The sequence below is a fragment of the Cuculus canorus genome, chromosome 7, assembly GCF_017976375.1.
Source record: "Cuculus canorus isolate bCucCan1 chromosome 7, bCucCan1.pri, whole genome shotgun sequence".
NCBI lineage: Eukaryota > Metazoa > Chordata > Aves > Cuculiformes > Cuculidae > Cuculus > Cuculus canorus.
The window spans coordinates 7,383,886-7,397,528 of NC_071407.1; the positions used below are offsets into that span (position 1 = coordinate 7,383,886).

Genomic DNA, 13,643 nt, shown 5'->3' on the forward strand with positions numbered 1-13,643 from the left:
AACCTGTTGCTGTACACTATAGAGAGTCTGCTGAGGCTGTGAATATTGCTGAAACAGATAAAAGCAAAATATCTCATAAACAGGAAGTATTATTATCCAAATAACACCAAATACAAGTTATCTGCTAAGCAAGTTTTAAATGGAAACTATTGACATTTAACAATTCTAATACAAAACATAACTAGTATCAACATGTACTGCTTTCGTAACAAATATTCTTAAGCCTTTAGAGTGGACTGTGATGTCCTCTTCCTAGTCAAAACGAGCAATTTTTGTTCAGCCTGACATTACACAGTATCTAGGCCACAGCAGGAAATCACGCAAAGCGCTATTACAGATACGCGTAGTGATGGAAGATAACAGGAAACTGAGATTCTCTGCCTAGGTACAGCAAAATGCCCTTTTCTCAAGTGTCTTTCCATAGCTAAGTCAGTACCTCCTCAGCCACGTTCACAGACTAATACAACTATTGATAGTTCTAGACCTAAAAATCCCATTTTTTTAAACGGGTTTATACTGCAACGTTCACCATTTCCCATTCTGCTTTTCTCCTGGATACTTTCTGAAGCTAAAGTATTACATTGCTAAAGTTCATACAGTCAGCAGCGAACGCTCCTTTTTCTTTACCTGCTGTAAGGCAGCTGCTGCAGCTGCAGCTTGCTGCTGTAACGCAGCTGTCTGGGTTAGCTGATAGTTGGTGGGTGTTTGTGTAGTGAGGCCTGCTGCCGCCAGTGCCGTCTGCTGGGTGTATATCGTCGGAGAGGCTCCAAGCAGCGAGGGCTGCTGCACACCGAGAGCAGCTGGAAAAAGAACACACATAATAAGTACCGAGAGCAACTTTAAGCTGCTGAGCCTTCTGACAGTTATACTGGACGCGCTATGTGATGCTTCACTCCCAAGTCAAGCTCATGAAGCAGGTAAATCAAATTCCAAAATCAAAGATAAAAGGTCACACCTCACTAGCTTCTCTTTTAAATTTATTAGCGAATCATATACCACAGCAGAGGCACAGAGACCACTTCATTTCCTTTTCTCCAGTTGCTCATGATTTTATAGCTCTCGTAGCTGTCATCCCCAGCCGAGCCCACTCCCAACACATACACACACCAAATCCTCTCTTGAATGTCTCAGGTTTTGGATGACCCTGATGAAGACTGTTACTCTCCTCTGAAAAGTACTTAATACATGCCATTCTGAGGGCAAAAGTCATTACTGTAACGGGAGCTATGAGACAGAGGCTTATGAAACACATCCTCTGGAAACGCACATGGCTTTGCTTTGCTCAGTAGTGTCTTTGTCCCCGAGTGAGTTGGATTTGTAGACGTGGGGGCCAGCAAAGAAGGAACAGCATTATCACAACAGGGAGTTTAATTGATCCCCACATATAAAAGGACCAAGTCAAGCTCTCTCCAGCTCTTAATAGGAAGGGTTTGTGCTGCCCAGACTCAAACTACCTAGAAGGAAAAATTAGTTTATTTTATTGTCACATCAGTTTTTAATTCACTGCAGAAGATTAATCAAATCCTGAGGAGCAGCTACCCACACGCTACACTTCTTATGCATTCGATACTTCCAAACAAGGTGTGCGTAAATCTTATAGAAGGAACTTTGATGGACACAGAGCCCTGTACAAACAAAGCACATGTGAGTGAAGAACTGCAAACGTGTCTGGAAACCTGCTCCCCTTTTGCAGTTCCGTTTGAAAAAGTTATCTTCAGCTGCACAATCAAATGCTGCCCCATCAAGCTGTTAGTCTAGTCCACATGTTTAACCAAAACCAAAGAGAAACTCAGCAGGAAAACACATTGCCAGCAAAAACAGGTCTGCCAGCCTGAAGAACATTCCCGTTGAACAGGGTTCCTTTCTTTTCCAAAGCCATTAAAGAGGCTCAATGAAATCAAGACCAGATTGACAGTATTCTTCCTGCGGAGCTTGTGCTCCACACCATTCTCACTGATCCAAACTGAAACTGTCATTCCAGAATTAGGGATGCAGTAACAGATTGCTTGTAGTTGGTGATTGCCACCACAGAATACACAAAAACACTGCAACCATCTCAACAGATCCTGAATGAGCTGCTAATCCCCTCTACCATGTTGTTCTTTCCAGCAGGATGCAGATGTCAGAAAACAAGCTGATGTGGCACTAATCATCTTACAATTTCAAAATGAAACATGAAAGAAATATGTAAGTGATAGTGAAAATAATCACCATCACTATGATCTGTAACAAATATTGCCAAGTAAGTATTCCAGAAAATAACGTTGCTTCAACAGCGAAACAGAGCATTCCATAAAACAGCAAAATTACAGCACTTCCAGTAGTGCATGGCTTTTTCCCCTGAAAATTCCAAAAATTCAGGCTTCTTAGAAGCCAAGCAAGCCAAATCTAAGACTCTCCTGTGACATTCCCTTCTTTCTCTTGACCCTCTTCTGCCCTGCTTCTCCATCAGCTCCAATTTGTGCATTTTCGATCACTCAAAAGAATCCTCTCATCTGGAACCTCACCAGTGCCTCACCTAACACACAAAAATGCTTTGCTGCTACATCCTGCGCCAACTCTCACTTTCCTTGGCTGCATTACTTCACTGTCTCACTGAAGGCAAATAACCAATGCATGAATTTCTCTCCTCAGATTTCCACATGCTGAGCAGAAAAACCTATTAGTGCATAAATTCACTTCATGCTGTTACCTTTGAACTTGTTTGACTAGGCTAATTACTGCCACTCAGTCTAGTGTTCTGCTCTAATGTTGTGCCAGCACCGGGGGATGGAGTCATGAAGTCCCATGCAGCGAGTTTCACAAGTTCTCTCCTATTTTCAATACCAAGTACACCTACAAAAACATTGACATCCTTGCTCCCAAAACCAGATCTTTGGGTTACTCTGCTCTTCAGTTTCCAGTATTATAGTTTCTCTTCCAGCGTAATCCATAATTATCCCAAACATTTCCCAGCCCACCTGAAGATTCTTTTCCCATTTTGCCCATTAGAACAAAAACCCAACACAATATTTTTGCCACCTCTACCGTTGCTTTATGAGCATTTAATATAATCTGAGCATCACGTTATCTACAACACCGCAAATTAACTTCCAAACAAAAGGCAAAGACAAAAGACCGCCAAGGTCTCCTCACAGGCTACCACCTGTAGTAACAAGTTTTTCCAAGCTGTATCCTGTTCCTACCAATTTGCTCTGAAGTATTTGAGTTTAATTTTACTACCTTTCATCTACATACTCAGCTTGGTCAAACAGGCTTCAATTAAAGAGGCAAATGCGTTTGCCTTACTAGTTTAAAAAAAAAAAAAAAAAGGAAAAATCATACAGAAAACCAAAAGAGAATGAATTGCAGACCGAGCATGGAATTGGCATCTGACTGCCGTATTACTATTGGCAATGAGCACTGTAACAAACAATAGCTTCTTAGGATCAGTAATTATCTCAGTAAGCGCACCAAATACTGGATGGCACCACCATCTGAAAGGGCCTGGATAGAAATCTGAGCCCTAGGCTGCAACTCAAGATCTTTCTAAGTAACAGAAGCTTATGTTGTATCAAACAAAAAGACAGTATTTAGTAGTCCCTCTTGCCACTTCTAAATTCCAGAGACGCTTTAAGATTAGGGAAACATCTTCAAAGTACATAGCTACATCTACCTCCTTCAATAAGTGCCACAGCTTGATTAGGACCACAGTGAGGGAGTGCTCTATCCAGGGCTTTTGACACTTGTCAAAGTTGGATTTTAAATTCTTCAAGCTTAACATGCTTGCAATACAGACACTCTCCAACCTGCTCCAAAACCACTTCCTTTTAACAGGTACACAATGAAAACAAGGTTCAGCGAATTTATCACAGGACATCTGTTTACAGTGAGACAGCAAACTGTCCATCAGCTGCTATTTCTTAGGGGCTCTGCTTGTCCTATTTGTGCACTTCTCTTTAGTCACCTTATCAGGGCCACCAGCAACAACAAGATACTGAGCTTTGGGCACCTCTGCTTTCATTGGGTGCTCTGCTCTTCACGCTAACGAACTGAAGCCTCGATACAGCAAAGATGACAATACTAAGCAGCCAGAAGGCAGAACAGCTGGGACCTCCCCTTGACCACAGTTCTATAAAAATGAGCTTCACTACACAACCAGAAATCTTAACCCTGAAAACAGCATGTGCCAAGTGCTGTGACACAAACCAAAGACGTGCCAAAAATTAATAGCTAAGAGAACAGGAGGGGATTCTCCTTTGGAGACGTTTCAAGAACTTGCACATCATTATGTAAGTTAAAAGCATACAGACTACTTGCAAAGTGCAATCAGAAAACTTTAAATTTTATGGTTTTAAACTTTGATTTTCTGTGTTAAGCACAATTTAAGTTCTGCCTTAACAATGCTGAATAAGTACAGCAGGAACTTTATTCAGGTTTTAGACATGAGATGCAGAAAACCACGAGACATGAGCAGAGAAACAATTCCACTGTGTTACAAGTAGGAGTCTCTCTTCACACATAGATCGTAGTCGGCACCTGGAATTACCTGTCTCTCCTCTAACACTACAGGTACAGACAGTAATTAATACATTACCCCAAAGGGGTCCCAGGAACCCTTCATTACAGAGCACGTCACTCTACAACTACCGCAGAGTGTCACACCTTAATAAAGAGCCTTCACTCATATTGTTACTTCTTCACCAAAGATGGCCAAGACAGCATTCAATTCAGCAATACAAAAAAAACTCAACAAACCAACCTTGAAATTATTTTTTAGCAACTATCAGACTGGGTTTATAACATCATCAGTCACTGCTTTTGACAACGGCTTAGGAAAAAGCTATATATCCTCTGCTTGTGTTATAGAAGTCAAAATCTCTTTCATCCCTACCCAATACTCTTGATGCTTTGCAGAAGGAACCTGGTAATTGGATAAAAACACCTGGCATGCATAAATATCTAACACCTTTTGCTAATACTCTGAAAATAAGTAAAAGTTTGGTAAATGTAGCTCTTTTAAATCAGTTTGTGAACATGGAGCTTCACAAGGGCAAGCCAATCCGCACAACTTCTTGAGTGCAGCCGCAGGTGAGATATAACACGTGCTACTCAGCATGCCTGAGCACTGACAACATCTCTCGTCATCACGTAAGCAACCCGGCTGGGCAGTCACAGCTTTCTGTTGAAAAGTGCATGAAAGGTAGACAGTGAGCTGCAGATCAGCACTGAACACTGTCCCTCAGCAGGACCAGAGCGGTGCACGCTTCTCAAAAGAAGTTTCCTGTGCTCTCTATTATAAAGCAGCTCTGACGATAAAAAAAACAGGGGACAAAGTATGCACATGGGTAGTAAAGCAGGAGCCGGGTGGAAGAATCCCAGGGACTGGATTCAGTGGTACAGACACGGAAGAAAGCAGACACACATGGTGATTGCGTATTGCAGTAGGAAAAGAGAAGGACTGCAGAGGGACACAAGGAGCTCAACACCTTCAAGTGATACTGGAGAGAATTTACTGCAGTTTGAAGAGGGACACTAGGAACATGAAAGAATGTGGAACTAGCACAGCAAGAAGGCAGACGTGCAACCAAATGTTAGTCTTTAATGGCTCTCATGTTTGATTCAGGTGTCGCTGGATCAGAGGAACAGCTTAAAATCCCTGGAGATCCTGTCCTCATTGAGTGGGTGAGAAAACTGTCACAGCCACCGATGCCGACTACTCCTATCCCAATTAAATTTTGCACTTCATTTAATTTAAGGAGAAGTAGGTTAACCAAAGGCAGAGTAATGGCAAGAGGAAAATGGGTAAGTTGTTGTGTGCTTCTAGTGCCCTTGCTCGGTTCTCCACCTCTTCTCCAGGGCCCCCTTCTGGTCCCAGCTCAGGGAGGTCTAAGATGGCTGCCAGCTCCTGCTCTCCAGCAGGTTTTATGCAGCTTTCCCTCTGGGACAAGCAGCTGGTTCTCAGTCTCCCACCACTATTTTTGATGCGCTAACTGTCACATCATCCAACACACTATGAATACTGCAGCCCCAGATGCTGCCATCTTTAACTGCTCCATGGTATTGCCCAGCCAGACACAAGAACCAGGAGCAAGTTTGTCTCTTTGCATTCACAATGCCGGCCCTTTCTGGCTGTTAAGCGATTTCTTACAGAAGGAAAGTAGTGCCATAGGGATAAGAGAAGAGTAACAGTGCAAAACTGCTTGAAGGCAGCTGGTTAGTTATGACGACAGTTTATGTAGAGAGTGAGGAGGACTGGGCATGAAGGAAAAGGCACACTGGTAAAGAATACTGTGAAACACATGGCAGGGAGGGTGGCGGTTCCCTGACCATACGTAATCAGACCAGGGACCAAACTCCAAACTTGGAGATGGAGGCACCATTTCAGGATAGAAAACTGAGCCAGGAGAAAGATTTACTCTTCCCCCCACCCCGAGACACGCACCTCCAAAGAACGCCAAGGATTCCCTACTTTTGGTATGCTTCCAGACATAAAACTACTGACAAAGGAGATATGGCATTTATCCACATATCAAAGTAGAGCAGAATGTGAAGGACAACTACAAAACTCATACTGCCCCTGAGGGAGACATCCTGTCATCGAGGTTACTGCCTGTGCTCACACTGTGATATCCTGGATCCCCAAACTACCACAGGTTTGTTGAAGCCCGTTCTCACCAGACAATGAAACTACAATATTTAGGAAAAACTCTGCATTGAAGAAGAGAAAAAGGCAGCAGAACTGGAAATGGAAGCACCAAGATTCACCACACAAGCTTCACATCTTGTCTCAAAACCTTTGATACTATAATATATAATAACATCAAACAAGAAAATTGAGCTAGCAAGGTTTTTAAACACACCAGCCTGCAATTAAATGAGGCTGCTTAGCTAAATCAACGGAAATTCTGTATCATTATCAGAGCAATACCTTTGGGTATAAGGAACCTTCGAGTTTTAACTTGGGATTTAAAAAAAAATAGCAAATTTCAGAAATCTCTTTGCTATGTGAAGTCTGTACAAGCCATCAGTGAAGGCAAAATACTTTGTAAGCATTGATTTAGGCTGCCCGGGAAATGAAACTCAGGCAGCACTTAAAAAAAATCTGTAATGCCTTATTAGTGCTGTTATTATTTAATCCAGAGCAATGCAATTCGATGAAAGGTAATTTGATTTACACAAGTTTGGCTAAGAGTAACTTGATACATTGTTTACTGACCAAGAGAATCAATAAAAATTCACATGGGAATTTACTTATCAGCTCTTTAAAAAAAAAAAAAGCACCAATCCCAACAAAACCAACAGCTATCAGGCAATTATCTTTAATTTCTCTGCTATATGAAAAACTGCCAACTTAAACCATTTCAATAGAACTAAAGTAAGTTGGTTAGCAGGATGCCACTTGTAACTGCACACCCAACTACAGAACCTCCAAACCTACCAGATGTCAGGGTTCAAACATTAGGCCATATGTAAACTGACCTGGCTGAGATACTGCAGTGGCTGTAAACTGAGTAGCCCAAGGGGGATTCTTCTGTCCTCCAAACTGAGCCATGGCGAAAGGCAAAATCTCCTGGGTGTCTATCTTCTATCGCTGCAATCTAGTAAAATAAAGCGCAGCTACAATCTTTGAAACACGTGTCATCGGGCTACTTTAAATCTGTATCAAAAAGAAAGAAAAAAGAAAAAAAAGAAAATAGTGTTGAAAAATAATCTTTGAACCCCTAAACCTGGTGGACAGCGCACATCGAAAGCGTGAAAAGCAAAAAAAGTTGCACGACCAGTCGCTACGCTTTCCTGAGGCACCACCTCCACCCTCCCCGCCTCAACAATGGACTCCGACGCTGTCCGGCCACAAAAATTCATTCAAGTTCCCAGCGGAGCCCACGGGAAAGGTGGCTGTGCCACCCCCCGCGCTTCGATTTGGGGATATAATCTCTCTTTGAGCGCCTGGGCTGTCGGGGAAGCGCAGGCTGGGGCCGGGGCTTCCTCCCCTCCGAGCCGGGCGAGGAGGAGGAGAAGGAAAGCGAGGAGGAGGAGAAGGAAAGCGAGGAGGAGGAGAAGGAAAGCGAGGAGGAGGAGAAGGAAAGCGAGGAGGAGGAGAAGGAAAGCGAGGAGGAGGAGAAGGAAAGCGAGGAGGAGGAGAAGGAAAGCGAGGAGGAGGAGAAGGAAAGCGAGGAAGGAAGAAGAGGAGGGGAGGAAGGAAGAAGAGGAGGGGAGGAAGGAAGAAGAGGAGGGGAGGAAGGAAGAAGAGGAGGAGGGAGGCCCTCCTCGTCCGCCCCCTCCTCCTCCCGCAAGGGGCCCCGCCCGCTCCACCCCAACCGCCGCTTTAAACCCGAATTTTCCCCCTCAGCGCCTCAAGCCCGGGGTTCTTTAGGCGCGAGCACCATCCCCCGCCCGCCGGGCCGCAGGAGCGCAGCGCGCCTGACGCCAGAGGCCCAGGCGGCGTGGGGGCCGCGCGGAAAGCGGAGCCTCTTCACCTCCACCGCCCGCCCGCTCGGCCGCCGCCCCCTCCCGCCGCCGTCCCCGGGCGCCGCTGCGGGCCCGCCCCGTGGCCGGTACCTGCGGCCCGCCCGCCGGGCGCCATGGCCGAGCGCCTGCCGCCCGCCCCGCCGCGGCGCGCCGCGATAACGTCACCGCCCCCCGCGTGGCGGGAGGAGCCGGAGGGCGCAGGCGCGGTGGGAGGGACAGATGGCGCGCGGGGAGGGGCCGCGGCGCCATCTTGGCCGGCGGGAGGAGAGTGGGGGGGGTTGTGGTCGCCATCTTGCAGCGGGGCTGAGGCGAGCGGGTCGTAGCCGGCGTTAGAGTGGTTTGGGCGGGGAAGGGATCTGAAAGGCCATCTAGTGTCAACCTCCTGCCATGGGCAGGGACCCCTCCCGCTGGATGAGGTTGTTCCAAGCCCCATCGAGCCTGGCCTTGAACAACTGGGGGATGGGGCAGCCACAGCTTCCTTGAGTAACCTGTGCCAGTGCCTCACCACTGTTATAGTAGCAGTTACCTCTGCTCAGCATAGACCACTCTGAACACAAGACGCTGTCTGGAAAAACACTATATGAAAAAAGCATGCTATGAAACCCATGCCATCAGGGGGACATTCTGTCTAACTTTCACAAAAATACAGTTACTTGGATGAACTCTAGCTTAAATCAAAATATTCCACTTTTTGTAATAGTAACTTATTTTTTTATCAGTAGCTAAGGGGAATGGGCAGCCCTCTGCCTCAGGAAAAGCGAGGCGTGAGCCCCTGAGCTCCAGAGCACCGATCTGATGCACACAGGCTGCTGTGTGGAGGGCACAGGGGTCGGGGTCATCTGAGGTGAAGGCAGATAAGGCTCAGCAGAGAGACTCATGGAAGCACTTAAGATGCTTTGGAACAGAAGCTGCAGCCAGCAATGATTGCAGTGAGTAGTTCAATAGTTCATGAGCAACAGTAATGGCCTCTTTTGATGATGCTATAAACTGCCTTCCATCCTTTCAACAGGTTTTTACACAAAAGTTTGCTTTGAAGCAAAATATGCACACAGGATGCTAGAATCACAGAATCAATAGAATCATTAAGGTTGGAGAAGATCTCTAAGATCATCCAGTCCAACCATCAGCCCAACACCATCACGCCTACTGAACCGCGTCCCAAAGTGCCACATTTACACACTTTTTGAACACCTTCAAGGATGGAGACTCCACCATTTTCCTGGGCAGCAAGTTCCAATGCTTCACCACTCTTTTGTAAAAGAATTTTTTTCCCCAATGTGCAGTCCAAATCTCCCCTGGTGCAATTTGAGGCCATTTCCTCTGATCCTATCACTTGTTACTTGGGAGAAGAGACAAACACCTGCCTTGCTGTAGCCTCCTTTCAGGTAGTTGTAGAAAGCAACAGGGTCTCTTCTCAGCCTCCTTGTCTGCAGGCTAAACAATGCCACGTCCCTCAACCGCTCCTCACAAGATTTGTTCTTAAGACACTTCACCAGCTTAGTTGCCCAAAATACTAAGTATTTGAGAGTAAAGTCAAAAACACACATTTAGTTAATGAAAACGTAGATGAAAATTGAAGCTAATACACACCAGGAGCACAGGGAAAAAGATCATATGAGAAAGAATTTTTTTACAATGAGAACAATCTGTCACTGGAAGAACCTCCTCAGGGGTGTGGTAGAGTTGCCATCACTGGAGGTTTTCCAGATGCAGCTGGAGAGGGTGATAGATAATCTCATGAAGACTCATGAAAGGTTGAACAAAATGATGTTTTGAGGTCACTTATAACCTCTGGAGTATTCTGTGGTTGATAAACATCACATACACTATATTTAACTGGTAAATCCACTAAGGGAATGGATAGTGATCCAGTAAAATGGCTTAAGATCACACTTTCAGGGAGCTCAAAGAGCATCTTATCTCTTGGTAAAGGCGTTACCATTTATTGATGTTGCAAAAGTAGCTGAAGATCCTAGTCTGATAAAGGTCCTATTTCTAGAATTTTTATGGAAGGACTTCTACTGAACTGGTTGTAAATTTTAATCAGAACAATTAGCGTCCTGAATTGAAAAATTACGGTCTTACAGTACAGAGAAAGGGCAGCACAGTCTGTGCATCCCCTAAATACTGAATTTCTGTGACATCCCTAGTCTGTTGTGTACGTATGTGAGACTGGATGCACTTGTAACTATCTCCTTAAATTTAAATTAAGGACACATGCATTTGACAAGAGGTTGGTCCTTTTTAAACTAAAGTTTGGCCCTGTATCCTGGAGGGATGAATCCTGGAATATTTTTCAGCTCTCTGCATTTGCATTGCATGCAGAGGTTAGTCCCAGGAAAGCCTGGCTTTCATTCGGTTGAACTGATGCTTGGACACAGTATTCTTACATAAGCCACTAAACATCTTTTCCTAATCAAGTATAAAATACATTTTTTCTTCAGAACACTCCAGTTTGCCACTTAAAAATCAAAACCAATACATTGTGATGATTGAAAAGATGTAATGGAAGGAGAACCTTTTGAATGTTGTTTTGGAGGATCATGGTTAATGTGAAATTTCAGAGAAATACATTTCTTGCAAAAGGGGAAAATCTCCTGTTGGAAAATGTAACTGTATCTTTTAAGACTAAAGTAATTTCTGAGCTAAAATCATACAGATTTGGTCCCAAAGTTTATGGCTTTTGGTTTTGCTTAATCATTTAACATTTGTCTTTATTCAGAAGTACTTATGTGAGTTCTTAGGGGAGTACAGCACAGCTCTTACCTAATGAGAAAATATTGTTATGCATGTCAGTTTAATGCGAGGCTTCCTGTGTTAGGAGAGCTGTAATGTTTGGATCATTCCTCATAATTCATTGAAGAAAAAGGAGGCATAATTCACATTGACCAGGGAGCACAGGAGTAGCTGCTCTGCATGAGGGTATAGGTTTAAGGATTCCTATCACCTTAACCAAGCTGTCTTGTATTCAAATGCCTTACGGAAGTCCTCAGTATCTCTAGGTAGGTCCTGTTTTTCCAAGTGTTGGGATTTGATTGTGTATATGGGAAAGGATTTCTCTTCCCAAAGCAGAGCACAGCTCTGGTCTGAAGGACAGGCAGGCTTAATTCCCGGTGTGGTAGAATCATAAAATCTTTAGGTTGGAAAAGACCTTTGAGATCATTAAGCCCGATTGTACTCATGTACAGCTGAGTATAGAGGTTCAGAGATTTTACTTGGTGTGGACCATGCAGGCTGCAATTTACAGAAAGAACAGGAAACATCCTGAGAACTTCTGTGTGCAATAACAGCCCCAAGTAATGCCTTTTTCCATGGCAGGCAGTGAAGGGGAATGGCTAAAACTAATTTCTACTCGATGTGCTCAGATGCAAGAGAAATTACCTGTAAAGGGAATACTTGCCTGTACTCTTTGGGGTCATCCAAATCCTCTGGCACGTGAAAGGCTTGCTGGTGAGTGATGAAGCAGTTTTGAGTTTACTTTTTTTCTTTCTTTTTGATTGCCTAGCTTGTCAGATCTGACAAGAGCTACAGCCTAAGGAGGGGTATTAAGCAGTGGCACACCTGAGCCACTTACAGCTTCCTACCCTCATGGAACATGATCATTCACAATAGCCCAACAAATCTCACCCTTAAAATTTGTTGCAGCTGCAGCCCAGATGAATCATGACCAGGCTTTCTGCTATTGTCGAAGTGCATTGGGGTCAATCAATGAAGAGTTTGCTTGATGGCACACAGGATAAGCACTTCATTGCCCTGAAGGGTTTCCTCAAGTGAACAGAGTCAGTCATCAGCACGCAAAAACAAAAGTCTATGTGTAAAGCAAAGTGGTCACAAGAAATTGAACTGATGACTTTTTACGTCGCAGGAGGCAAAAGCTTTACTGTTCTGAGCTGAAAAATAAGGCCAAGTCATGATGACTCCAGCAGCGAATCAGGACTAGTTCAGGATCAAACAGCAGAGAAGTGGCAGGGGAGTGGGAACTAGATGATCTTTAAGGTCCCTTCCAACCCTAACTATTCTATGAATCTATGATTCTGTGTTGCCCAGTGATGTTATGAATGAATGGTGATGTACACATGGTATAACAGGGATTTTAAGTAATTTTTTGCCTTTTTGAATAGCTGGTGTAGAGCATAAAAGCAAAAGAGTATCCAGAAGTAAGCATACTGGGCAGGGAACTGGAGACCCATCTGAGGAATTGTCCTCCAGCCAGTGGTTAGTGAAGTAGCTGGGTTTAAATTTCGACATCTTACATATTTTTTCCAGCATTGCTTAGATTAAAAACACAGACGAGTATTGCCAGCAACTATTTTATTTCTTACTATCAAGGCCATTTGAACAAAAACACTACTATTGAAGCACTGTCTTGCTTGTGGTTAAACTACATTTGAGTATGATGCTCGTTCTGATGTAGAGAATTCAGAGAAAGTCCTGTATTTCAATTAATGCCCCTTTCAAAGATGTAAACTGTTATTATTTAATAGCATATGACAATGGTAACCAGCATTACTGTGCCAGCAACCCTGGGTGTCCACATAGATCGGGGCATGAGAGGTTGGAGAGCTGCCCTGCAGAAAGGGCTCTAAAGTCCTGGTTTATGGGAAGTTGTGCCCTGTCAGCCAAGAGGGCCAACCATGTCCTGGGGTGCGTCAAGCACAGCATCCTCAGCCAGTCGAGGGAGGGGACTGTCCCAATTACTCCGCAGTGGTGCGGCCCCGCTTGGAGTACTGTGCACAGCTTTGTGCGCTGCCACTGGAGAGTGTCCAGAGGAGGCCACAAAGTTGGTGAAGGATTTAGAGGGGAAGTCGTATGAAGAGCAGCTGAAGGCAGTTGGTCTGTTCAGCCTGGAGGAGACTGAGGAGAGACCTCATAGCAGTTTACTGCTTCCTCACAAGGGAAGGAGGACCAGGCACTGCTGACTTGAGTGAACCTACTGTGGTCCTAGAGGGCAGAGTTAATGAATGTATTTCTACACAGAACAATGGTTATTAGCGATAAGAACAAAATTTCTGCAGGGAAAATGGCTCATAAAATAAAAACTTTTTAATTAGCATTTTCTTACTCCTCCTTTAAGATGTTTTACTGACTATAGGGTAAGGCATGTGGTGGTTTCAAATAGGGCACGCAGGAAACACTACCTGCTGTATTATGAGGCAGGGCAATAACTTTGCTACAAGTTGTACACTACAGGC

General features: G+C 44.4%; 1 protein-coding gene across 4 annotated transcripts in view; it reads right to left on the bottom strand.

Moving 5' to 3' along the window:
• CCAR1 (cell division cycle and apoptosis regulator 1) overlaps positions 1-8,632 on the bottom strand; it is a 28,369-nt gene extending 19,737 nt beyond the window's left edge. For all 4 annotated transcript variants that reach the window (XM_054071535.1, XM_054071533.1, XM_054071536.1 and 1 more), the window contains exons 1-4: positions 8,542-8,632; positions 7,462-7,639; positions 628-800; positions 4-48 (exon numbers count right to left, since the gene is read on the bottom strand). In XM_054071535.1, the coding sequence (XP_053927510.1) occupies positions 4-48; positions 628-800; positions 7,462-7,534 (291 nt within the window). In that variant the 5' untranslated portion in view covers positions 7,535-7,639; positions 8,542-8,632. The remainder of the gene's footprint in view (positions 1-3; positions 49-627; positions 801-7,461; positions 7,640-8,541) is intronic.
• Positions 8,633-13,643: the final 5,011 nt, after the last annotated feature.